This window comes from Pituophis catenifer, unplaced genomic scaffold (assembly GCF_029215685.1).
Source record: "Pituophis catenifer annectens isolate HBS135680 unplaced genomic scaffold, rPitCat1.0.hap2 SCAF_2, whole genome shotgun sequence".
Lineage (NCBI taxonomy): Eukaryota > Metazoa > Chordata > Lepidosauria > Squamata > Colubridae > Pituophis > Pituophis catenifer.
The window spans coordinates 88416861-88443095 of NW_027256882.1; the positions used below are offsets into that span (position 1 = coordinate 88416861).

The 26235-nt window shown below is 40.5% G+C and overlaps 1 protein-coding gene across 1 annotated transcript; it reads left to right on the forward strand.

The window, feature by feature from the left end:
* Positions 1–382: 382 nt before the first annotated feature.
* On the forward strand, positions 383–26234 carry IP6K1 (inositol hexakisphosphate kinase 1). The gene is made up of 6 exons (XM_070933766.1): positions 383–472; positions 15513–15858; positions 19336–19546; positions 20739–20911; positions 21316–21491; positions 23717–26234. Exons 2-6 carry the CDS (start codon positions 15636–15638, stop codon positions 24221–24223), a joined length of 1290 nt encoding a protein of 429 aa, XP_070789867.1. The 5' UTR covers positions 383–472; positions 15513–15635; the 3' UTR covers positions 24224–26234.
* The last annotated feature ends 1 nt before the right edge of the window (position 26235 follows it).

The window sequence follows — 26235 nt, forward strand, 5'->3', positions numbered from 1 at the left end:
CACTTTCCTAGGAAGGCTCAGAGGTCAATTGTTAAAAGAGCAGCCTCAAGAAGAGGGACATACAAAATAGGAGCGAAAGGCTTTTATGATTGGTTGGTGAGTCACTCATCCTTAGCCAATAGAAAATAGCCCCCGCAAAAAGGTTGCTTTCGTCACATTTGCGCAGCGTGCCTTGGAAAACCGGAGACGGGGAAGAAGGCGCAGAGAATTTGGAGAAGTGACGGATACGTCATCCAATAAAAATGCGAACCAATAGAAAGCTTGGAATGCATCAACATGCGATTGGTTTAGCTTCCTTGGAGGTGGACCTTGGGCGCCACGGTTGCTATGACGGCAGAATGCCCACCTTCCCGGCGCCGCCATCTTGTTGTTGATTCGAACTGTAAGGGAGCAGGTGAGGGAAGTCTTGAAGCCGGCCTGGGGGGACCCAGCAGCAGCGCCCCCCGGCCAGGCAGGGGGAAATTTTACGTTGGTGAGTTTCGGGCCCTTGTTCTTCGTAGGAAGCGATCCGGACCCAAAAAGGAGGGCGCCTTTTCCGAACTGGATGTGGGAGGGGATCGGGGAGTGAATGAGTGCTGGTAGGGGACAAGGTAAGGCCGGTTCCGGAGGTGTGAGGGATCCCGACGGGTAGGACAGCAAAGCCACCTGGCTGAGGGCTGCTGCCGAAGGTGTCCTCACGACGACGATTCTTCTGGAGCTGCTCAAGAGAAGCCTATGGCACAGGTGTCTGTTGAGCAGCTTCCCCCGTTTGGCGCCCTCTAGACGACTTTACCGAGCTTCACCTCAGATCCCATCATCCCCGACCGGCGCTTTGAGGGTCGGGTGGTCGAATATAATCCAAGTAGGGAGGGCGCCAGGTGGGGGTTGAGGGAGAAGCTGTGGTAGAAGCTAAAGAAGTTGTGGCTTTCCGTTCCGCTCTTTGCCTCCCCTTGATGAATGAAGCCTAGCCGTAAGATTCACCGGCTCGTTTTGGAGGGGGACTTGTAAGGAATGATAGGGACAGATGTTGGTGACATCTGCAGGATGATAGGTGATCGTGTGTGTGTGTGTGTGTGTGTGTGTGTGTGTGTGTGTGGTGGGGGAGAGTGTGCTGAGGGTACAGAAACTTTTGCTTGGGGTACTTGGGATGCCATAAACTTTCTCCCATCCACCAGGAGGACTAGCAAGAACAGTATTAAGTTTCATAGTTGTCTAAATTTATTGAGAAATTTGTGTTGGTTTTTGGCAGGAGACTTTTTGGCTTGGAACTTCCATCCTAGCAAAACACCTTGGCCCCGATCCAAAGCACTGTGGGAAACAGCAAAAAGGTTTTCCTCCATGGGCAGTGAATGTTTTAGAGTTGTGAAATAATAGAAAATGAAAAAAATGATAGTTGAATTAGGCTGATTCTTGTTTATATAACAGCTCTCTACGGGGAACTAGTACTGAACTGTGATGAATTGGACTTTTTCCGAGGGCCTCTCAGTACTGCAAACTTTTTCCCCATTTATATGTTAATCATTTTAACGTTATACATATGCTTATCCTCTACCGACTTGAAGCAAGTTTCAAATATTTAGAAAGTGTAGATAATTCTTCATTAAAATAGTTTTGCATCATGTTAACTTTATTTGCTGCCATCTCACATTTCAGGGCAACTTTGAGCGGCTTACAAGATAAAACACTTAAAACATTAAGTTATAAATATAAAAACTGATTAAAATAGCAAAAAGTAAAACAAACTAAAAACAAGAGTTTGGAGGGCAGATGTGGGGATGCTTTGTCTATTACGGGTAGACAACAGCTCCACCTTCAGCCAACAGCTTCTCCTTCAGGACCCCATGTCAGCTGGCATGGCCAGGTTTTTCTTGATGGCTGAAGAGAGGATCTTATCTTCTGTGGCAAGATGTTCCAAAGAGCAGGAGCTGTGGCAGAAAAGGATTTTCTCCAGTATCTCACCAGCTGAAATTCCTTGGTTATTGGGATCTGCAATAGGCCCCCTTTTGCCAGCATGAGTGGGGCAGGCCAATTCCATTGGGGAAAGACAGTTCTGCAGATACCCTAGACCAGGGGTGTCAATAGAATAGAATAGAATAAAAAATTTTATTGGCCAAGTGTGATTGGACACACAAGGAATTTGTCTTGGTGCATATGCTCTCAGTGTATATAAAAGAAAAGATACATTTGTCAAGAATCATAAGGTACAACACTTATTGATAGTCATAGGGTACAAATAAGCAATCAGGAAACAATATCAATATAAATTGTAAGGATACAAGCAACAAAATTACAGTCATACAGTCATAAGTGGAAGGAGATGGGTGGTGGGAACGATGAGAAGATTAATAGTAGTGCAGACTTAGTAAATAGTTTGACAATGTTGAGGAATTATTTGTTTAGCAGAGTGATGGCATTCGGGGAAAAATTGTTCTTGTGTCTAGTTATTCTGGTGTGCAGTGCTCTATAGCGTTGTTTTGAGGGTAGGAGTTGAAACAGTTTATGTCCAGGATGCGAGGGGTCTGTAAATATTTTCACAGCCCTTTTTTTGACTCGTGCAGTATACAGGTCCTCAGTGGAAGGCAGGTTGGTAGCAATTGTTTTTTCTGCAGTTCTAATTATCCTCTGAAGTCTGTGGATGTCTTGTTGGGTTGCAGAGTCAAACCAGACAGTTATAGAGGTGCAGATGACAGACTCAATGATTTCTCTGTAGAACTGGATCAGCAGCTCTTGGCCAGTTTGAGCTTTCTGAGTTGGCACAGAAAGAACATGGCAACATGTGGGCTGGATGCATCACAAATAGGCCACACCCACCCCAGTTCCGGGGAAATGTCACGATACGTCACGTGATAGCAACGTGATGCCATGAGTTTCATTACCTGTGTCATATACCCATGGCAAAAAAGTCTTTAAAGGTAGTAACAAGCACCTTGAATTGCCCCAGAAGCAGATTGGCAGCCAGTGCACTTGCATAACAGTGATGTTACATGTGCCACCCTAGGGACCCCCATAACTGTCCATGCTGGACCAATTGAGGCTTTCAAATACTCTTCAAGAGTAGCCCCATGTAGAACATGTTGCAATAATCCAAGCAGAAGATTACCTGGGCATGAATGACTGAAAGAACAGAATGATCCAGGATACAGTTGGCGTACCACATGAAGGGTTTCCCAGCCATGACTGCCACCTGCTCTTAGAGCAGGAGTTGCAAGTCTAGGAAAAGTTTGTTATGAAGTCTAGATCTTTGTTATGAAGAGCAAGTGAGTATGCCTGAAATCAGCTAATTAATTGCCTGGAACTATTTTTTTAATAAACAGCATCTGTTAAAATTGCATATATATAAGTTTATGGATACATTTGGTAAATGATCTTGTCAGTCCACTGACAAGAGTCAAGTAATTAGCAATGAGATAATATTGATAATTATGATTATTAGATTATTGCTGGAAATAAATTCTCATGGCTTAGAATGCTGTTCTTATTAGCATATCAAGATAAATAGGAATTGCCTTTCAGTTTCTATTTAAAATTCACTTATTACTGCCCTCTAGAATATGTTAGGTTCATAATTTGTTCAAGAATCTAGGCAGCATGATATGAATGCCTTTCACTTACTTGAGATCTGGTAAATGTTATGCTTCTCTTGAGATTGAAGGAGTGTTTGAAATTTCAGGCAATATTGCTCTACATGCGATTTGATACAATAATCTTGAGAGTATTTTTTGTATTTATGCATCTGTGGTACTATTTTCACGGTATATCTGAAGGAGTTTCTAATCTCTCTCCTCCTAAATAGTAGGTGCCATTAAGTCGGGTTCAGTTCCTGGTCATCTTGACCTGTCTTCCCTTTGATGCAGTCCATCTACCTTATCTGTTTCCCTTTTCTGTTTTCCTTGGCCTTGGCTAACTGCAGTAATGGAACCACAATGAACTATCTTATCACAGTAGGATTTCTTTAAAAAAAAAACATGCAGTTTCAGAAAGAATTTTTTTTGTTATATTCCTTGCAGGAATATAAAAAGTTAGCTTATATTTTCTTCACTGTCTTTAGACTGCCAGGCTTCCCCATAGCTGGTGTTTATGGGATAAAAATGCAATTAATAATATGACTTGTTTGACCTCAGTTTTATTTTTAAAAGTATTCTCTTAATTACATCTGCTTTTAGCAGAAATCATTGCTTACCAATGGAAATACCTAGATAATCTTTTGCTTGAATGTGATTGGATAAGATTTGGTTGTTTGTACTGTTTGGGAAGGTCTCATTAATACATAAAATCCATATATTTTAAAAAAAACAAAAGTAAAAAGTCATTTTTCTTAAGATTGGGGGGATTTTGTGTTCTATGAATGATGCATGGACCTGATTTAATTGACCTGATGTAGGATTGTTTAAAATAGAGATCATTGTGTGTAATAAATTGTAATATAAAGGAAATGTACTATTTAATATATATTTGTTATAGTCAAATGGTAAAGCACATCAAGATTGGCCTTTTTGATCCATCTCAGGTTTTAAACTCTTGGAAGCTTCGTGGAGCCTGAGAACATTTCTTAGAAGCAGATCAGTTTGGCTGGCTTTGGAAAACAATGGATGGTTAAGACATTGATTAAGACCTTTCAGTGCTAGATAAATCATATCTTAATTGCCATTTGCTTGCATCACTGCCAATGTAAGTTCTTAATATTTTGGTAAATTCTTCAAGATGAAAAATCAGATGAGATATAAATCTTCCTGAAAATGAAACTTGAGGTTGAAATAATTAAAATTTATTTAACACTTTCATTGTCTATGCTAGACTTTAAAATTTGATTCCTATGCCGCCTTTCATTCCTACACCTTGTCTAATATGTTTTCAGTTTTCCCCTGTTCACTGTGTAGAATTTTGATTTAAATATGCCTGAAAGAGTCTGAAGCAGTGACATACTGGCAGTGCTTACATAATTGATGTCAGTAGAAATCTAGTCACAAACTCTGTTCAGATGGAATAATATTCCTATATTTTCTGTGTCACATGTATGGAAACTTGAGTTAGTGAAGAATGCAGTGGTTGGTACAGAATTTTGACTAGTGGGTCTCATATTGCTTGTCAGATTAGTTTTAAAAGAAATGTACCGGTAAACTTGTTTACTTCTGACCTAGTCCTAAATGGTAGTGAATTCCTAAACTGTTGGGTTCTGATGCCTAAGAATACAAATTCTTACATTAATCTGCCTGTGCTTTAGGATTATCTGGGTGTTTTGGAGTGTTTTTCTTGTTAAGCAAAGTGGATAAAAAAGTTTTAATATAATTTGAATACCGCACTAAGTGGTGTGTGTGTGCAGACTTTATAGACCACATTAAAAAATGGTAGAGCTTATGTTATTCTTCTGCTGCTTCACATTACTTTAGCAGTATATATAATTCAGCATACCATCTAAATAAGATGTTTATAAAAGGTGAATAATACAACATTTTCCTCTGCAAAGACATAACAGGAAGAATAAGTTTCATTCCTATTAGGTATTATGCCAAAACACTAGGATGGCCCTTGGGCAAATGTGAATCATTTGCTCTCATTTGTTTATGCAGTGTCTCCAAAGGATTTATTTGTAACCTTTCATTTATAGAGTAAGAATACCGTGAGGACTTCTGCACATACTTGCAGCATTTGGATTAGATTGGAGGAAGTCTATAAAATATTTACTCTTGGCTGGTTCAGGAAGAGTTGATGTAGTGACGTATGATATAAGGAGACTGGGCAGAAGGAGGAGCTGAAGAACAAGGAAGTCTCAGAAATTAGTTCAAAATTTAGAATTTGACTTCCATAAGCCTTATTTTGATAAGTCCTGGGATAGGTACCTGTGGTCTGTCTGATTTTCAGTGTTACTTTAGGTACAGCTTTTGTCTCCTAAAATACATTGTTATTAGTAGTACAAGCAGAAAGCAAGAATGACTTACTAAAATGCAACAGTTTTGTATTCTATGGGATATCTAGTCTTTTCATGACAAAGAGGATAGAAAACAGTGGCACTGTTTCTCCAGCTTCTAAACTGCAACCGGATCTTGCTTTCAATAACTGATAAATTCTGGAATAGTATACAATCCAGCCAGTCTGCAGTTGCATTTTGTCCTGTCCTGCTTTGCTTTGGTAAGCAAAGGAGTCCCAAGTTACACAGCTGTGTTGTGCCATGAATGATATTAACTGTCTGAATGAAGACTGTTTCTGCACTGTGGTTTTGATTATCATATTATTACCATATCACTGACAGTAATTTTAATGAAGATGTCTTACTAATGGAAATAGCTTCCTGTAGCCATCTAACTGCATTCATCTCACAATGGTGGTGATATAAGTGTAGGCCAAGTTCCACACTTTATGCAATAAAAGAACACCATCATGATAACTGTGTTTATGCCTCTATATGCTTTCAATTCCTGAAAGAAAGAATGCTACCATGCTACATATGTTCTCTGTTTCCTCGGGATTATTGGAAATATGATTTGTGCAGGAACTGAATAATTTTCAGACCATTTTCTTTGAGTAAGAAAGCTACAGATAAGCAAGGTAGTTTATCAGCATAATCTAAAGGGTTGCCCTTTCTTAATCTAAACTCTCAGAAGGGAATTTTAGATAGACCCAGTTACAGTAGTGATGAGTGCATTGTTGGGAGACTTGAAAGAAATCAATAATCAATCAAATGTTATAAAATAAAAACATGGAATCTTATGTGAGAAATGAATTCTGTACTAGGAAATTGTAAATTTGGTGAAAAGAAGAAGTGAATTTCACAGTGATTTGCTCAAAAATTGGTTGTTCTGATGCAAATTAGAAAAATATAACAACAGAAGTAATAGGTTGTCATTAAAAAACTTAAGTTGTTAATTCAAATTTCTAATATTGAATTACATTTGTAACAAAGTTAACACAACCTGTTTTCACATTGCAGAGAAATGCTTGTGTAAACCAGTATAAAATATTTGGAAGCCTGTTTTGTGTACACCTTCTTTGTATTGCTTTGAATTGCATCCTTACTTATTTCTTTCTACAATATCAGCATTTGTAAAATCCAGGTGACAAGTTGGAGTAATCGACATGCACATTATTTTAATTATCTGAATATAGAAAGATGTTCATCACTATATTTTGTGCCCTACTTTATAGCTGTGTATAACTTATGCTCTAAAGATACAATAGTGATTTCAGAAAGATTTTTAACAAAAAACAGCAGCTTAACTGAGAAAATTGACTGGGAAAATTGAGGCTAATGAAAGAATGAACAGATGATATGTACAGATAGTCATTTTCATATCATTAAGGTAGTTTACAAATTCCTTATACTTCTAGTGTTTAATCCTTTTGCTTAAATCTCAAAACAGCTTTTCTCAAGTAGGTTTAGTAAATGATTAGGGCCACCTGAGTTTTACAGCATGGATCACATTGGGTAATCTGACAAATAATTTTGATGCAGAGTTGTTGAGCATGATATATGTATATTAAACTTCAAAAATAGTTATGTTGAATATTTTATATTGCCTTATTAATTTTAAATATAATATTTGTTTTCATTCATTAAGGATAGAGTAACAGGACAGAATATTTGAATTGTAGTCTTAATATTTGCACATGAACACCAGCGGCTCCTCCAATTTAATCTTTGCAGTCATGTCATTTATAGCTCTTAGTTATCTTGTGATTGATTAGTTCCCTCTAAATCTTTCCTAATTATTTAATTAAAGCCTTTTGTGCTTTTGAATTTCTGTTTGATTTCTCAAGTTCATAATACTGTTCCTTCATTTTTTTCCACTGTTCTTTCTGTGAATAGTAACTGCTATCTTGGTGTAGTTTATAAAGCCAACTAGACACATTTTCCTACTTCCATTGCCTACAGGATATGGTTTTAAGATTTAGGTGGCAGTGTTGACAGAACTGAGAACACCATCCACTTCCTGGAGACTTTCAGGTTTAAGGTTCTTCCAGATAATATTTTTAAAAGGGCTGCTGGTTGGCAGTCTGACACAATAGTGGTGGAAAAACAACTGTATTTTGCCATTCTTATTGCTAGAATGTGGCATAAATGGGCTCATTTACATATATTCATTTGGATTTATTCTATGTCTTTCTCCAGAGTGTTCTAGATGTCATTTGTGCTACTATATTTCCTGGTGTTCTTCAGAGAAACAAGGAATCCCTAAGGATCAGGGTTCTGAAAGGAGCCATTCATGTGCACTTTTTATCCAAGATTTTGTTCCAGGAGGTAGCAATAACTAGCACTAAAGCTGCACCATAGCGCTTTACAGCACTCTCTGAGTAATTTACAGAATCAGCATATTGCCTCCAACAATCTGTGTCCTCATTTTACCGACCTTAGAAGGATGGAAGGTTGAATCAACCTTGAGTCGGTCAGGATTAAACTCCTGGACAGAGTTAGCTTGCAATGGAGGTAATGACAACCTCTGTTACACTGATCACCAGAGCTCAAGACAAACACACCCCTCGAGCTCCTCTGAAAAATTTTAGATCTCCCAGGTGCCCAAAATGGATTGATCAAATTCCTGGAGCACTAAAAAGCTCTAAAACAATCAGAGAGTGATGTGACCCTGGCAAGGAACAGGTGTTAATATCTTCTAATTTCATACCATATTGCAACTATTCTGAGACGAAAAGCAGATGTAATGTGTTACTACCTATGTGATTTGGCTCCCGAGTATCAGCTCCACTAGGTAGACCAGGGAGAAAAGAAAAAAACTGCACAGGAAGTTTAGAATTTTACTTTTATTGAGTTAGGTTACAGAACGGAGTCTGACTATGCTTTACTTCCTCTCCTTTTACTCCAATGAATTACACAGTTTGCTTGAGCCACTTCCAAATATTATCTTGCTTCCTAAAAGTCAGGGTGGATTTGATTTAAATCATAATTTTAAAGAGCAACTGTCCCACTGTGGCTCCTCCTCTGACCCGCTGTTGACTCACGGACAGTCCCATTCACTTTAATGGGACAGCCGGTGATGCAGCAGTGACACAACAAGATGAGGGACGTGGCAGGCAGCAGGTGAGTGGATGCCTGCTAAAAGGCGCTGCCATGATGGATCTGAAATGATAGGTGCTCTTTAATATTATATGTATAAGCTACTTAGAAGGTTTCACTTTCATTTTTACTGCTTGCCCTTCCTCCTCACACTTAGAGCCTGGTGGTACAGATGCATTTTTCCTCAAACAATCATGCAGTTTGTAGTGTACAAAGATTTGCAAAACAGTGGGATAAAGGAATATTTCTGAACTTTGTTTAATGATTTATCTCATAGTTACTGTGAAATTGTGTGAATGCATCAATGCAGTACATGTTATCTCAGTTTGCAGATGGATTCATTGAATGAGTTTACCAAAAATTTACCAAATATTGCAGAATATTTTTATTTTATTTTATTTTATATTGGATTTCTATACCGCCCTTCTCCCTGAGGACTCAGGGCGGTGTACAGCCAGATTAAAAAACATGCAGAACAAATATTAAAAACAATTAAAAGATATATAAATTTGGCCCAATTAAAGCTCATTTACCAATTAAAAACGTTTAAAACATTTAAAAAACAGTTAAAAATTTCATCTTAAGCCAGCCCGGCTTGTTTAAATAAATGGGTTTTAAGGGCGCGACGGAAGGCACTGAGGTCTTGGATTCTCCTTATCTCTGGGGGGAGCTGATTCCAGAGGGTAGGTGCCCCCACAGAGAAGGCTCTCCCCCTGGGGGTCACCAGCCTACATTGTCTGGCTGATGGCACCCCGAGGAGGCCCTCTCTGTGGGAGCGCACGGGTCGATGGGAGGTCGTTGGTAGCAGCAGGCGGTCTCGAAGATAGCTAGGCCCTATGCCATGGAGCGCTTTAAAGGTGATAACCAACACCTTGAAGCGCACCCGGAAGACAACTGGGAGCCAGTGCAGCTCGCGCAGGAGCGGTGTTACATGGGAGCGCCATGCTGCTCCCGTCACTACCCGCGCTGCTGCGTTCTGAACCAGCTGGAGCCTCCGGGTGCTCCTCAAGGGGAGCCCCATGTAGAGAGCGTTGCAATAGTCAAGGCGAGAGGTGACGAGGGCGTGAGTGACTGTGCACAGGGAATCCCGATCAAGAAAGGGCCGCAACTGGCGAATCAGGCGAACCTGACAAAAGGTCCCCCTGGTTACAGCCGTCAGATGTTCCTCCAAGGACAGCTGCATATCCAGGAGGACTCCCAGATTGCGAGCCCTCTCTGTGGGGGCCAATGACTCGCCCCCAATAGTCAGTGATGGAGTCAACTGACTATATCGGGATGCCGGGAGCCACAGCCACTCAGTCTTGGAAGGGTTGAGCTTGAGCCTGTTCCTCCCCATCCAGATCCGTACAGCCTCCAGGCACTGGGACATCACTTCAAGGGCATCGTTGGGGTGGCCTGGGGTGGAGATGTACAGCTGGGTGTCATCAGCGTACTGGTGGTATCTCACCCCAAAGCCACGGATGATCTCACCCAGCGGCTTCACATAAATGTTGAACAGGAGAGGCGAGAGGACCGATCCCTGCGGCACTCCACAAATGAGAGGCCTCGAGGTCGAACTCTGCCCCCCTGCCAACACAAACTGCGACCGGTCGGAGAGAAAGGAGGAGAACCACCGCAACACGGTGCCTCCCACCCCCAACTCTTCCAGCCGGTGCAGCATGATACCATGGTCGATGGTATCAAAAGCCGCTGAGAGGTCTAACAGGACCAGAACAGAGGAACAACCCCTGTCCCGAGCCCTCCAGAGATCATCAACCAACGCGACCAATGCCGTTTCTGTGCTGTGCCCAGACCTGAAACCCGACTGGAACGGATCTAGATAAGATGTTTCCTCCAGGAATTGCGGAAACTGTCGTGCGACCACACTCTCAACAACCTTCGCCATAAAGCGAAGGTTGGAGACAGGACGATAGTTGGCCAATATTGCCGGATCCAGGGACGGCTTCTTGAGGAGAGGCCTCACCACCGCCTCTTTCAAGGCGGTGGGGAAGTAACCCTCACTCAACGAAGCGTTGATAACACCCTGGAGCCAGCCTCGTGTAACCTCCCGGGAAGCCAGTACCAACCAGGAGGGACACGGGTCCAGTAAACATGTGGCCGCACTAAGTCTCCCCAAAATCCTGTCCACATCATCAGGAGTCACAGCATCAAACTCCTCCCAGATAACATTCTCAAGACTATTCCTCGTCACCCTTCCCTGATCTACCCAGTCAGAGTCCAAATCCCCCCGGATCTGGGCGATTTTGTCATACAGGTATTGTCCGAAATCCTCCGCCCTGCCTTCTAAGGGATCCTCCCGCACTCCCGGATGGAGCAGGGCGCGGGTCACCCTAAACAGGGCGGCCGGACGATTCCCTGATGACGCAATAGAGGCGGAAAAGTAGTTAGACTTTGCCGTCTCTATCACCACTAGGTAGGCCTTAATATGCGACCTTACCAGTGTTCGATCAGATTCAGCGAGACTGGCCCTCCAACCGCTCTCCAGGCGTCTTTTCCGGCGCTTCATTTCCCTCAGCTCCTCAGTAAACCAAGGAGCCGCACGGGATCGGCATCGGGTCAGAGGCCGCAAAGGCACAACTCGGTCCAAGGCCCCACCAGCCGCCCGATCCCAGGCGGCTACCAGGTCCTCGGCCGAGTCATGTGCTAGATCCTCAGGAAATGGCCCAAGCTCCGTCTGGAACCTATCAGGATCCATCAGGCGCCTGGGGCGGATCCATCTAATTGGATCCGCCTCCCTGCGGCGAGGGGTCGCGGTTCGAAGATCTAGGCGAAGGAGTGAGTGGTCAGACCATGACAAGGGTTCCATGTCTATATCCCCTATAACAAGACCACTCAACCACTGGCCAGAGACAAAAATCAGATCCAGAGTGTGACCTCCCCTGTGAGTAGGGCCATGAACTAACTGGGTCAGGTCCATGGCCGTCATGGAAGCCATGAACTCCCGAGCCACCTCAGACGTTTCACCGACGGATGGCAAGTTGAAATCACCCATGACTAAAAGCCTGGGTGTATCTACTGCCAATATACAGCCTCATGCTAGATAATTAAGCTCCATTTCATGCTGAATAAAAACTAAATTATTAATGTATCTTAAATAGAAAACCATGTTTAGATATATTTTACTCCAAAAGCATTTTATTAAAATAAATTTGATAAAAATCAAAAAAATCCAATTTAAATAAAAAGAATCAATTTAAATTTTTAAAAATCTGATGTATTGATTTATTTATTTTAAAAATCATCTATTTTTATCCACCCTGCTAAGAGTTAAAAATGTTTCAATCCTTGTTACCTAGATAAACATTCTTGCATATTTCTGTCAAAGTAAGCTGAGTCGGGTTTATGGCTGTGAAGGCCAACAATTCCCAAGCTACTTCCAATCCCTCAAAAAGAGAAGGCAGATCGAATTGCCTCAAAACGCCCAGAGTCGCTAAATGGTGAGATGGGCAGCATATGAATTTAATAGATAAAATAAATAAAACAATCTGAAAAGCTTGATCACCAACCTAACGATAATGTCAAAAAGTGCATGCAGGAAAGCCACTGTGCGGGAGGGAGATCAGAGAAATGCCATGATAACCCTATTTGTGACTCAAAGGGTCTGGGGGGAAAAACTTCTGCAACCTGAATATGAGAACTCCTGGTGAGAACATGAATTACAAATACAGAGCTTATCTTTAACTTTAGAAACTTGTAAAGGAAGATCATTTGTATCTTGTTATAATTTCTGTAGCAATATATCCATGGCTGGCTTGCTGGGCCTGTCACAACTTCACCAGAGTTTAGATAACAATGGTTGAAGTTTCCAGAAGAGCAAGAACCAGAACTTTGTATCTCCCTTGACATCCAAAGCACGGCAGTGGTGGTGGAGCAGAAGAGGGCGATTAAACATGTTTATCAAAGCAAGGTTCTTGTTAATGTTCAGAAGTATTAAAGCTTAAATTCGTTACTTAAATGGATAATGAAGCCAAATGAAATGATATATAAAAAGAAAAATAAACGGAAGAATTCAGTGCTATAAAGAAATCTTTGGCCTCTGCTAATTCTGCAGGAAATTATATTTGAACAAATTCCAACTTTTATGGCATTTAAAAAAAAATTTTTTTTTTTGGTGCGCTGCAGGCATTGTTAGTTTGAAAGGCAAATCCTTCAAGACATGTATGAATGGTGAGAACTGGCTCTCTTAAGTAAGGGTCCTCAGCATGCAAATGTAGATATGATCTGTTTGGAACCCATAACAGTGTGCATTTAATATTCAGACTATAGTTAGAGAAAAGGAAATGTTGTCTATTTATGCTGTTTTGTTGATTTTGTAAATCTGGAGTCATTTAGACTGCGTCTGTTTTATGTTTAGTTAGATTGATGATTAAGCGTTTCCCCTTTAAGGTTACGGGTTTGTGTGTGTGTGCTGTTTCATCAGAATGTTTGTGTAATGTTGTATAATTCTCCTTGAGCTATTCCTTCTTGTTTGAAGCTGAAACATTTGGATTATTTTAGCATGGCAAGGTCAATTAAATAAGAACTAGAGCTCCATTCTCCCACTCCAAGTTCTCTTTTGAAATTTTTATTCCTATCTCCACTGTTGCAGTTTTAACCCACTTTGGTTAATGCTTCGGTATAAAAATATCTCCATGTAGGCAATCATTACATGTGAATGTCACTTAGATGAAATTGTGGAGAGTATGAACAATTGCAGATAGTTATCTAACGGTTTTTAGATGGCAATGTCATTCAAAAATCAGCTAGTGTTTTAGTTACAAATAGGCTGTGTAACTAGTTTAAACACTGAACATTTTATTTTGGCCAAAGCTGTCAATATAGCAAAGTGACAAGAATTGTTTTGAAGTGTTTCTATTAATTTGTTCTTGAATAGGGATGTCTCTGAGCCATTAGTAGCTATAGTACCCACTATGTTATATTACATCCACATCTTGATTCCTGCATTTTGTGCTGAACAGTTGATTGTATTCTGAAGTCTCTAGAATGGACTGAAATGTAGACATGTATAACTTGCGGGGGGGGAGGGGGGATTGGGGGGTATTGCCAGCAATTACAGAAAAATATATAAAATCAACTTTTCATTTTCATTTATTTTACTAGACTATATTATACAAGGACACTTGTTTTCTGTTGCCTTTGTGGTTAATAAAAATGAAGTCTAAACTACATAATCCACATATGCCTAGGCCAAAACCAGTTACACATTTTTTAAAATGTACATGTGGTACAAAGTGTATTTATTTATTTTGAAGCTGATACTTCACTCTAGTGTCACATTTTGATAATGGGTGATAAACTAATTAAAGTATAATAAAACAAAACCACCATAACTATTTTACTCAATATACGGTAATCTGCATTGGTGCTATTGCTGTCCTAAAAGGGGGAACTTGGCCTTCTTCCTTCTTTTTTTTTTCCTTTTTCCTTCTCTGCACTTCTATTCCTTTTCTTTCCGGAGCTTTCTTTTTTCAAATCTTTTTTCTGTTTATCTTTTAACTTTGTATTTCCTTAAAAATCAAGAAAGCTATACAAAAAAGAAAAAAGTATGTGAGTAAACGAAAAGAAGTTAAAGACCCAATAACTAGTCATCTGTATATAACTTTTTTTTTTATTTTAGAGGTTGCTATAAAAGACTATATTGTAGATTTCAGAGTGAAGTAAATCTCCCAACCAATAAACTTATTTTTCCTGGAAATCTCCTGAAATAAAGAATTGTGCTAAGCTAGTGCAAATAAAGCTCAAACCTCTAAACATACCTTAGGTCATACACCTGGAGAATTTAACACATTCTTTGAAGAAATTCTTCTTTCGGTCTAGTTGGAAAGAACAGAGAGAGAACAGAGAAAATAAAAGGAAACATATTTTTGGTAGTTTTGCCCAAAGCCATAGAACTTAACAAAACTTGTAAAAAAATTATGAATCCAAAGGGTTACTTGTACAGTTATGCACAGTTGCACTTGAAGGTTTTACTGGGAAAAGTTAAAAATGCAGCCAAATATACAATGTATAATTTTAATCTAAAAAGGAGTAAAACAAAAAAACAAAGAGTGGCAGCTATCATATACAGAACTCCAAATCAGTGAAGCCAATCCGATTTAGGGATCATTATAATTTTACTCCCTCCTTAATTTAGTGACTGCAGAATTTCATTTTTTAATAGGAATTGAGATTGGTGAAAGCCAGAGTGCTAGTGAGACTTTTTGTTAAAAAGAAATAATGCATCTTTTTCTGATGTTAGAGATCTATTATTATAAATCAGGAAGCTACATGTTGGTAGGACCACGTCTTCAGTTCCCATAAGCTATAATGGTGAAAGAATTGCCTAGTTTATATTGGACAAATCATTGTAAATAAGAGCTTAACTGTATAATTGGATGTACTGTACAATTTAGAACAAATCTTGCCCATTCAGACTCCTTGACATGGGATCAATTCATCAGATGCAATAAGGACAATTGTTACAGCAAAATATAGGGTTTATTATGTTGCTTTTGACCAAAATCTGTGGCATCTCTTCTCTGTTTTGCAGGCTGTTGGTGCTTAATCATTTATTGATCTAACTGAGGGGTGATAATTTTCTCTTTGGGAAACTGCTCCTTCCACCACATGCAGCTCTCCCCATGCCCCAGGTGTGTGACTTGCGCCCTACGCAATGTGTGTTTGTCAAACCATGGAGGTGGGGAAGCATGGCAAGAACGCAACCCACACAGGAAGCCGAGGGGTCCTGTTGGAGCCTTTCATCCATCAGGTGGGCGGCCACAGCAGCATGATGCGCTACGATGACCACACTGTGTGCAAACCTCTCATAACCAGGGAACAACGCTTTTATGAATCTTTGCCTCCAGAAATGAAGGAATTCACACCTGAGTATAAAGGTAAGCATCCAAAAACCTTGAAAAAACACCTGAAGATAAAAACAACAGAATTTGTATTTGATTCATTTAAAAGAATTACCAATTTTACAAGGCATATATTTATTTCATTGAATCTTTTTCCTTTGGTATAAAACTTAAATAAGCATAAAAATTAGTATAAATAAGCTATTTGCTGATAGATATACTAGCATACTACAGCAAAAACATGCATAATTAATGGAAGTAGCTTGCTTAATGTTTCTGCTCTGCTACAAAATTAAAAAATCAGATTTTGTTGAAAATCCTTATAATGGGTAGAGTGTACCAACTTATTCAAAATGAAACACGTATAAGTTGATGAAGAATAATAATAGCTATATCAAACAATAAGTCTGCATTTGTATTAGGAAGTGATGATTAATTGGATCTTTTTAACTAGTGTTATAAATAACTGAATTGTGTCATTCTAGTTAAAATCATAATTTTAACAGGCCTACAGTATGTCAAACCTGTCCTGCTTTAAATTGTCTGACATAATTGGAAGACATAAAGTCTTCCTTAAATTTTCAGATCACGCATTACTGTATCACAAATAATTGCTACATTCCGTTTCTTGAACCAATTGTGGACCAGAAAAGCTGCTAATCCAATTTATTTAAGTCTTTCAAGAAAAATCAGGACTGATAAATTTAAAACAGAACAAAAATGGAGCTCCATCTCTGGGTATCACTTACAGGTATAGATGAGACTTTACAGCTACAAGTCTGAAAGCTTAAAAAGGAATGAAAAAACACACAGACATAAATGTCCCAAAGGTGCTTTTTCAAGAAGCAACTGGACTTTCTGGCTTTTCTTTGAAGATGTTTCGCTTCCCATCCACTGAGAGCAGAAGAAGCTTCTTGGATGGGAAGGGAAATGTTTTTAAAGAAAAACCAGAAAGTCCAGTTGCCTCTTGAAAAAAGCACTTTTGGGATAACTGACCTGGATGACTGAGACTCTCCATAGACACACAGACATAGGCACATCTTCAGACCTTTCTCTTTCTATAGTGCTTCAGATTTTTTAAAATATTCAACATATTACAACAAATGAGGAAAATAAATGTATCAGAATTCCACATAGCTTTTCCTATTAAAATTGTTGGGAAAATATTTAACAAGGGAAAGGCTTTAATATTACGTTTGGTGTGCAAGTTGTGAGTGTGCCAACAAAGGGACAGGAATGACTTATGGAAGGCATTATCTGGGCATTATCTGGGCACAAACTCAGTAATTAATAACAGAAGCTGAATCTATGCTAGATATACTGAAATATTTATTGTACCTTTCATAGAACGGACTCCAAAATACATTTAGTTGCTCTTACAGTGTATCATTAAATTGATTAATGTATTAATCATTATGTAAATTGCTGCCCTATATTTTACTCTAGTCCCGAAAAAGGCACTTATGCCACTTTGGAATTTGAAAGCTGGTCCTTTAAATATATACTCTCAGCCTCATTTTGTTTACCTCTGTAACAAAAATTTAGTTATACAAATTTATTGTTGCATTAGGTGGATCAGTGGTGGCCAATATTTATTGTAGACAATGTTTATCTGGGTGGAAAAGCTGGATATAAATTGGATGAGGATGTTACCCCATAAATTGATTCCTTCACAAAAAATCAAACTTGATAATAGTTTCTGCCATTTGGCAGAAAAGATTTTGCTGTTGTGAAATATACAGGTGGTCCTTGATTTAAAACTGGTCACTGACCAGTGTCCATTCAAAGCTACAACCTACCATAAAAGGGGGAGTTACAAGCTGAAGTTCTGATTTCCTCATCCCCCCCTATGGTCATGTGACCACATTTCAGGTGCTTGGCAACATGGCTGCATTTGTGAATGTGCTACAGTCAGATGATGGTTTTGCTAAAACCCAGCACTTCTGAATTTGGGTAAAACCGTGCAACAGAGAACAGTGGGTTCGCTTAACAAACGCTGCATTCATTTTATGACCATTATTTTCACTTAGCAACTGCTGAACACCCTCCCTCCCCCCTAAAATTGGATCAGTCAGGCTCCATTATGGTCATCACTCGGGAACTGCTGTGCTATTGTCAGGTGCAGAAGACCAGGTCCACATGTGAAGGTTCAGTTTAACTGATTTACAGTACTCCTAAAAGTTTACACACAGCAATCTTCTCAGCTAATGGTCAGCACATGGTTACAGTTAGGTAAGAGTCAATTGCAATCAAGGGGGAGGGCTTAGTTTATGGCTATAATGATTCTAGGCCAGTGATGGCTAACCTTTTGGGCACCGTATGCCGAAACTGGAGCGCACGTGTGCACATGTGTGTGCAAGGAGCATCAGAACCCGGAAGAGAGCAGCTGGCTGGTGTGCATGCACACGATGGCCAACTGCTCTTCCGGGTTCTGTTGTGCACATGTGCGCCAGACAGCTGCTCTCTTCCTGGTTCTGTCATGCGCATGTGTGCCGGACAGCTGGTCTTCGCGCGAAGACTAGCTGATGATAGCGCACATGCCCACAGAGAGGGCTCTGCATGCCACCTCTGGCACGCGTGCCATAGGTTCGCCATCACGGTTCTAGGCTGATCCTTCTTTTTACTCCTCCAACTGGCTCTACCAGTCCTTCTCGTACACTTGTAGTCTTTTACCTATTTCATATCTCTCGCCTGCCAAATCAAAAGAAAATTTTAAAGTGTGGAATTTCCCTCTCTCTCTCTTTTGTATACATTCCTTTTTCCATTGGTCAGTTTTTCCAACAGTTGATATCTCTTCAAGCTAAATTGCCCCATTCTGCTATCTCTCCAGCTTTGGGGAACCCTGGTCTGGGGGAACAAGTCAGACATTTTACTGTGATAATTAAACTACAGTCATACCTCAGTACTCAACTGCTTCAAAACTCGTTGAATTTGGTACTTGTTTTGAAGCAAACATCTCGTCTCAATACTCGTCTTTCTCCCGGTACTTGACATGTAAGGTAAACTTGCTGGCATTGGCTGCCTTGTGACTTGCTATTTCTTCCAGCCAAAATAAAGAGTCATGTGGTAAGTCATGTGGTTTGCTCAGTACTCATTGTTTTTAGTACTCATCGCTCCTCCCAGAACAAATTAGCGATGAGTACCCAGATATCATTGTGTGGGGATTAGAAACAGTTAGTGATCTATTGCAACTCATCCAAAGATCTACCATTATTTTTTCAAACCCCTAGCAGCTTTACATAACCCACTGAAAAGAGGAAATACTTAAATATTTATAGAGAATATTTTTTTAAAAAAATTATATAAATACATTATGGTACGAGATATTCAAATTGGAGAGATTGCTTCTTGTCCCTCTCTTTTTCTTTTTGGTAATTCTACAAATGGATTTATGAGCCTTATTTTCATTGTCCAATCTGCTCCTTGGGAAAATCATTAGTAGTTTTATTATTTCTAATCTACTAATTTAAAAATCTGATGTGAGGCATGCTTCATGTGGCTGATTTCTGGCAGGTGTAGTGTCTGTCTGTTTTGAGGGAGACAGTGATGGCTACATTAACCTGGTAGCATATCCGTATGTGGAGAGCGAAGTCTTGGAGCAAGATGATACACCAGAGAGGGACCAGCCACGTCGTAAACACTCCCGCAGGAGCCTCAACAAATCAGGCAGTGGTAGTGAGCATAAGGAGGAGAAAGCAGGGCTCACTTCTGAGACCTCGGAAAGGTACTGGATTATGTTTTGGGGGGAGGTTGTTTGCGGTTGGTTTCTTTTGCTTTCCTTCTAATGAGTAATTAAGAAATTCCTTTTCTTAAGCATCCTCTTGGATTTCTTTTAAAAATCAAAGATCCATGATAAGAGATTGGCATTGGCTTTCTGGCAGGTACGTCCAAACGCCTTAATACCATGTTTCCCTGAAAATAAGACCCGGTGTTATATTTTTTTGCCACCAAAAAAGGCACCAGGTCTTATTTTCAGGTGATGTCTAATTACTGACTCACCGACCGCCCTACCCAGCAGGAGCATGCTGCCGGCCCACTTCTGTGGTTACTTGCCGCTGCTCATGCACGTCACTCCTGGCCTCCATTTCACCATCAGATGCCTTCCAGGAAGGCTTCTGCAGCTGAGAAACGGACTCCAGATTGACGCTCATGGAGCCTTCTGGCTTTTGTTTTGCTGCAGGGGCCTTCCAGAAAGCTCTCTGCAGTCGATAAAAGATCTCAGGATCGATCCGGAGTTCTGTTATCGGCTGCAAAGGTCTTTCCAGAAGGGCCTCTGATGGCAAAACGGGGGCTGAGGGCGATGCGCACGTCAATCCGGATCTCGTTTCTCAGCCGCAGAGGCCTTTTGGAAGGCCTCTGACAGTGAAACGAGGCTGGGGAGGCACTGTGCGCGTCAATCTGGAGCCCGTTTCTTGGCTGTAGAGGCCTTTCAAGAGGGCCTCTGCCAGTGAAACGGAGGCTAGGGGTAACACGTGGGAGCAGCAGCAAGCGGCTGCAAAAGAAGTGCCTGCAAGGTGAGGCAGGTGTCGGGGTATGCTAGGCCTGGTAAGTAGGGCAGCTCTACCGCCGCCATCCCAACCCTAGCTTAACTTTTACCTGTGCGCCTCGCCCTGCTCCGTATACTCTGGAGTGGGCAGGGTCTTAACTAGGGCTTATTTTGGAGGGTAGGACCTATATTGGGCGCACGTGTAAAAATCAAGCTTGGACTTACTTTCGGGGTAAGTCATATTTTCAGGGAAACGCGTACTTACACAAAAAGAATATAATATTTGGCCAATATGTTGATGGTATGGCAGAGAATTATGTAGAAAAAAAGAATTAAGTTTAGCAACCCAAATGTTATTCTGTGCTGTAACAATTCTTATAAATGATTGCAGAGCTTTTTAATGTCATGTCATATTATGTTGTACCAACAGCATCCAGGACACAAAGAGCCTCAAGAGCTTCCATTCAGATGTTCCATTTCAGATGCTAGATGGAAATAGTAGTGTTAGTTCTGAGAAGATCAGCTTTAATCCCTGGAGTTTGCGTTGCCACAAGCAACAACTGAGTCGCATGCGCTCGGAGTCTAAGGACCGAAAGCTCTACAGTATCCTCCGAATGGCAAAATCTGCCATATTATAGTGTTTTACAACATGATCACTTTTATCCAATATCTGTGAGGATTCTAAAAGCAGAGTGTCTGCTTTTGTCCTTCATGCCATGGGTACTGACTATAATGGTGCAAATATGTTCCCTGTGACATTGTTTTCTTCTGTACATTTCCAGTACCCAGTCATGAATACTCAAATATTAGTTCTGACAGGGAAAATTGACGTTCTTCCTATCTCTTGGTGGCCAGTTGTACAAACAGTACCCTGTTCCTCCTTTGAATTCTTTGGTCTGTCTGAACATATGCTCAGTGATAGGATGTTCTCTAGAAAGCAAGAGACAAGCCCCAGTGTTTCAATGGAAACCAATAGAGAGATAAATTATCCTTGACCAGCACCTCAGAATTTCTTTTGCTGGAGAATGTGGTGCATCATTTCAAATTTCCCTGTGTGCTTGACTTGAAAATGGGGACCAGACAACATGGGGATGATGCCTCCGAGGAGAAGGCTGCTCGGCAGATGAAGAAGTGTGCACAGAGCACCTCGGCTACACTAGGAGTCCGAGTTTGTGGAATGCAGGTACTGTATTAACCACAAACAAAATGTGGCTGCTGGCCTCTTCCTGTGTATGGCGCATGGGATATTTTGCCAACTTCTGCAGAAACCTGTAATCTCTTCCTTCTCCACTTTTGAAAAATGGTCCAGCCAGAACAGATTTGGGAAACAGGGCATGCGTGGGAAGGAGAGGATAAAAAAAACAAAACTGATTATATTAACAGAATACATATCGCATTATTTTTCCCTAAACCAATCACATATTTTTAGACTTCTTTGAAAGCATATGAGCAAATATTGCAAAAAAACCAAACAAACTTCAAGCTCTTCATCCAAGTTCAGCCTTTCAACTCTGTGAGGTAAAAGGAAAACCTAGAGAAGGAATGCTTGAGACCACTGAACAATGTTCAGATCTCGGTGGAGGAAAAGAATGACAAATCCTAGGCGAACTAGGATCCGTGGTGGCACAATGGTTAAAATGCAGTATTGCAGGCTAATTCTGCCAACTGCCAGGAGTTCAATCCTGACCAGCTCAAGTTTGACTCAGCCTTCCATTCTTCCGAGGTTGGTAAAATGAAGACCCAGATTGTTGGAGGGCCATATGTTGACTATGTAAATTGCTTAGGGAGTGCTGTAAAGTACTACAAAGCGATATATAAGTCTTAGTGGTATTGCTATGTGAATTGTCATGGAATATATCCATAAGGCATGATATGATTTATTTCCAAATAAATATAGAATTGTATTTTTAATATGGGTAGAACAAGATTCCTCAACCCCCATGCCACAGACTGATACCAGTCTGCAGCTTGCTGGGAATCGGGCTGTGCAAGAAGCAGACACGCATGGGAAGTTTCATTTGCGCATGTGTGAGATTAGGTTGAGAGTATGAATGCATCCCTTCCTCCCATTGCTACCATGCACTGCCACTGGCACTGCCAATCCTTGCAGACAAAGGATTGGGGACCGCTGGGATAAAGGAATTGTAGAATAATGCAGTGTTTGTGAACTTCCTTTGCTAAATGAACTTAGTCCTCTTGAATTCTGAGCAGCAGAGGCACTCCAACTGATAAGAGTTTATTTCCCATAAAAGTAATGGGGCTTTCTGGAATAACAGGCCTGGCCTGGGATTATAAAACAATCCTTACTATACTGGGCTAGTAGGGTTGGTCATCAAGAAATTGCATTCTGTTTTGCCTCTCAGAATGAAAAGATGTAACATAGATCTAACCTCCTCTTCTAAGTCTGTTCATTCAAAGCACAGGGAATGTAGGTTGGTCAGAGCACTATCTCATATTGATCTCTGGTTTAGAGGATTTGAGACATTTTTTTTAAGACAGGTATTTTTTATGCCTTACATGCTGGTGCCCTCTGCTGGATGGTGACAAGGTGGGATAATATTTTTGTTGTAAAACTTTTTATTGATTTTACAGCCGTACTCTGACTTTCCAAGGTGATGTGAATGGCCTGACTTTAAAAGAAATTGTTCCTTCTGTAACTTGTTTGATTAATAGCCTTTGTGGGATGTTTTACTTAGGAATGAGAACACCCAGGGCAATTAGTTTGAAAAGCATTTATCTACCCTGTCAACAGTTTTCTCCTTAGGCTTTTAAAAAAAAAATCTAGCAGGGTTTTTACTAATTCCAAGAAAGAGATTGAAGAGATTTTGTTCCTCTGTGGAAACACTAAAGCTTCTACTCTTATCCAATAGCAATAGCACTTAGACTTATATACCGCATCATAATGCTTTTACAGTCCTCTCTAAGTGGTTTACAGAGTCAGCCTATTGCCCCCAACAGTCTGGATCCTCATTTTACCCATCTCGGAAGGATGGAAGGCTGAGTCAACCTTGAGCCGGTGAGATTTGAACTGCAGCTAGCAGTTAGCTAAAGTAGCCTGCTAGCATTATGTAGCGGAGACAAAGCAATCTGCCTGGAAATACTGTTGAGGTATATTACGTTTGATTTAGTGTTATGGGCTTTTTGGGCTACTTAGTCTAATGGAGAGGAATGCCCTTAGTAACAATTTAAATTGGCAGAATAGGGCACTTCCTTTTTTTCTGATTGGTATAAACTATATTTTGAAGAATTGATCCAATGCTTGTTTCCTCTTGCCAATCCTTATGAATGCTGCCATCTCAAAATACAAACATTTTCATGACAGAGGCTAGAATATAATAATGGATCAGTAACCGTCCTAAAATGTGACTCTGTTTCTAAACTAATGCATGCTTTCTCCTTGTGTTGTAGGTCTATCAGATGAATACAGGGCACTACTTGTGCAGGAACAAATATTATGGCAGAGGTCTTTCCATTGAGGGTTTTCGCAGTGCCCTTTGCCAGTACCTGCACAACGGCATAGAGCTACGAAAGGACCTTTTTGATCCCATCCTCAGCAAATTGCAGAGTCTAAAGGCTGTATTGGAGAGGCAGGCCTCTTATCGGTTCTATTCCAGCTCCTTGCTCATTATTTATGATGGGAAGGATACCCGATGTGAGACATACCTGGAACGCAAAGCAGAGATGCGCCTAAAACAAGTGGACCTGTCCCTCGCTGACAAATTACAAGATATCGGCAGCACAGAATCCGTCTCCTTCCAGCCCAAGGTAGATGTACGTATGATTGACTTCGCACACAGCACATTCAAAGGCTTTCGGGATGACCCCACTGTACATGACGGCCCTGATATGGGATATGTGTTTGGACTAGAGAGCCTTATCAACATAATAGGACAGATGAGGGATGAGAATCAGTAGCCTTGGGCTGGACTCTTCAATTTTCTCTCCCAAGGATAGGAAGAGACAGGAGGACCACTATTGGTACAGAGAAAGTGGACTCTTCTGCTTTGAAAATACAATTTGTTTCAATGTATTTGACAAAGGACTTGATATCCTGGATGATCCTGGCAAAATGGTTTTCGGTTTTCACTATCCAGCCTGAACTCCTTGTGGGAGAAATCAATTCATGGCCCCAACATTGGGCATTTTGTCTGGGGCTTGCTGTTTGTTGTGTATAGCCCTTGTCTTTCAGAAATGTGGAAACTGCCCCCCTCCCCCTCCCCAGAAAAAGATGAGTGGGTGTAGATGTTGGGATTCCAATATTCCACTGCCTTTCAACTTTCCAGCGAGGCACAATGGTTTGAACTTCTCTTTTTTTGTTCAAAATGGGCATTCACATTCAAGCTTTGGGGGCTGATCAATGCACATGATTTACACAGGCCCTACTCTGTTGTTTTTGCCCCTGAGCAGATGTGAAATACTCTTCTAGAGGGAACATATAATATTTCATTTATCTTCTCCAACCTGGTCATTACCAGATCATCCCAACTGGGGAAATAAATGACCAAAGGGAAACCAGTGCAATGCTTTAATGATTTTGCTTTGCATCATTTTGATGAAGCTTCCATACCTCCCCAATTTCCTGCAGTTGACTGAAATGATTAATTCCAGGAGTACCTAATCAGATGTCCACAACAGTTGGTCTTGATGTCTGTCTTCACAGGACACTAAAAATACTTAAAATACTTTCTGGGATTAATGATGTTTTATCAGGTATGAATTCTTTCCTCTGGTAGACCCAGTAGCCTCTTCTCCAGTCTCAATCATACCTAAAACCTGTGATGCTGAATGGTCCTTCCCTTTCCCTTTCTTTCCCTTTCCTTTCAACAGCCTTCCCTGCCAAAATGATACTTCCCACACAGCTTCCATCCACAGTAGTGAAGCACTCAAGAGGCAGTTGATGAAAAGTTGACCTTTTTGTTTTGGAAACTTGTTCCCATTGTGGATGGAAGAACCTGTTTGGCTTTGAATGATGGCCTTCTGGTAAAGAGTACTACCACCTGTGCTTGTCTTCACCTCAGGGAGCTGGTGTTTGCTGGCCTTATTCCTACAGTTAGTAAATAGTTGAATGCAACTAAATCACATTTTGGGGTTCTGTCACATGGGGTGACACGCCAATAATTTGTAAAGTTAAACTTGACAGCATTCTGAATGGAAAATCATAATAGAAAATTTGCAGCTCTTGCAAGCAAAAACAGCACCAAGAAGTGTTTTATGGACTATAGAGAATGGTTGCTGTGGTTAAGGCTAGACCTAGCAGAGATAAATGCACTACTAGACCTCTTGGAAAATGCACTTTGTGGGAAGGGATTTGCTACCATGGGGAACTGATGTTATGTCATTAATATTGAGGACAGTTATCTCACGATGCTATTGTGGATGTTCTTAAGAAGAACTAGTATTGGACTAAAACTCGTGTAGAATCTGTGCCTCCCTTTGGATGTTTATGGCCTTTATAGATATACCTGCAAGCATTTTTGGGATTTTTTTTCATCAAAGAACCTCTGGTTGAACTTTTTATAGTGCCAATATGGACCTGCAGAAGCAAATCTTGCTGAGGCCATTTGAAAGGCAGGTGAGAGAGTCATCTTGGTGCATTGACCAATTCAGTACTAATCTTAGGTCTTGCTTTTTTCACAAGGCAAACATATTTATGCTAGGAAGAAAGTAATGAAATTCTTCCAGCACTGTTCTTGATTCCTGGATCTTAAAAAAAAAAAGTATTCTGTGAGTTACTTCTTGACGTTTTGAGATTGTGGCATCATATCTGTGTTCTATTTTAGCTAAACAGTACCTTTGAAACATCCTTAAAAGTTTGAACGGTAGAAGGGAATTTTTATCCCTTCAGCTATTATCAACAAAAATTGATCTAGAAAGCCACTCTGCAGAGTTTACTTCCTGTCTAATGATTGCCTCATTTTAAAACAAAT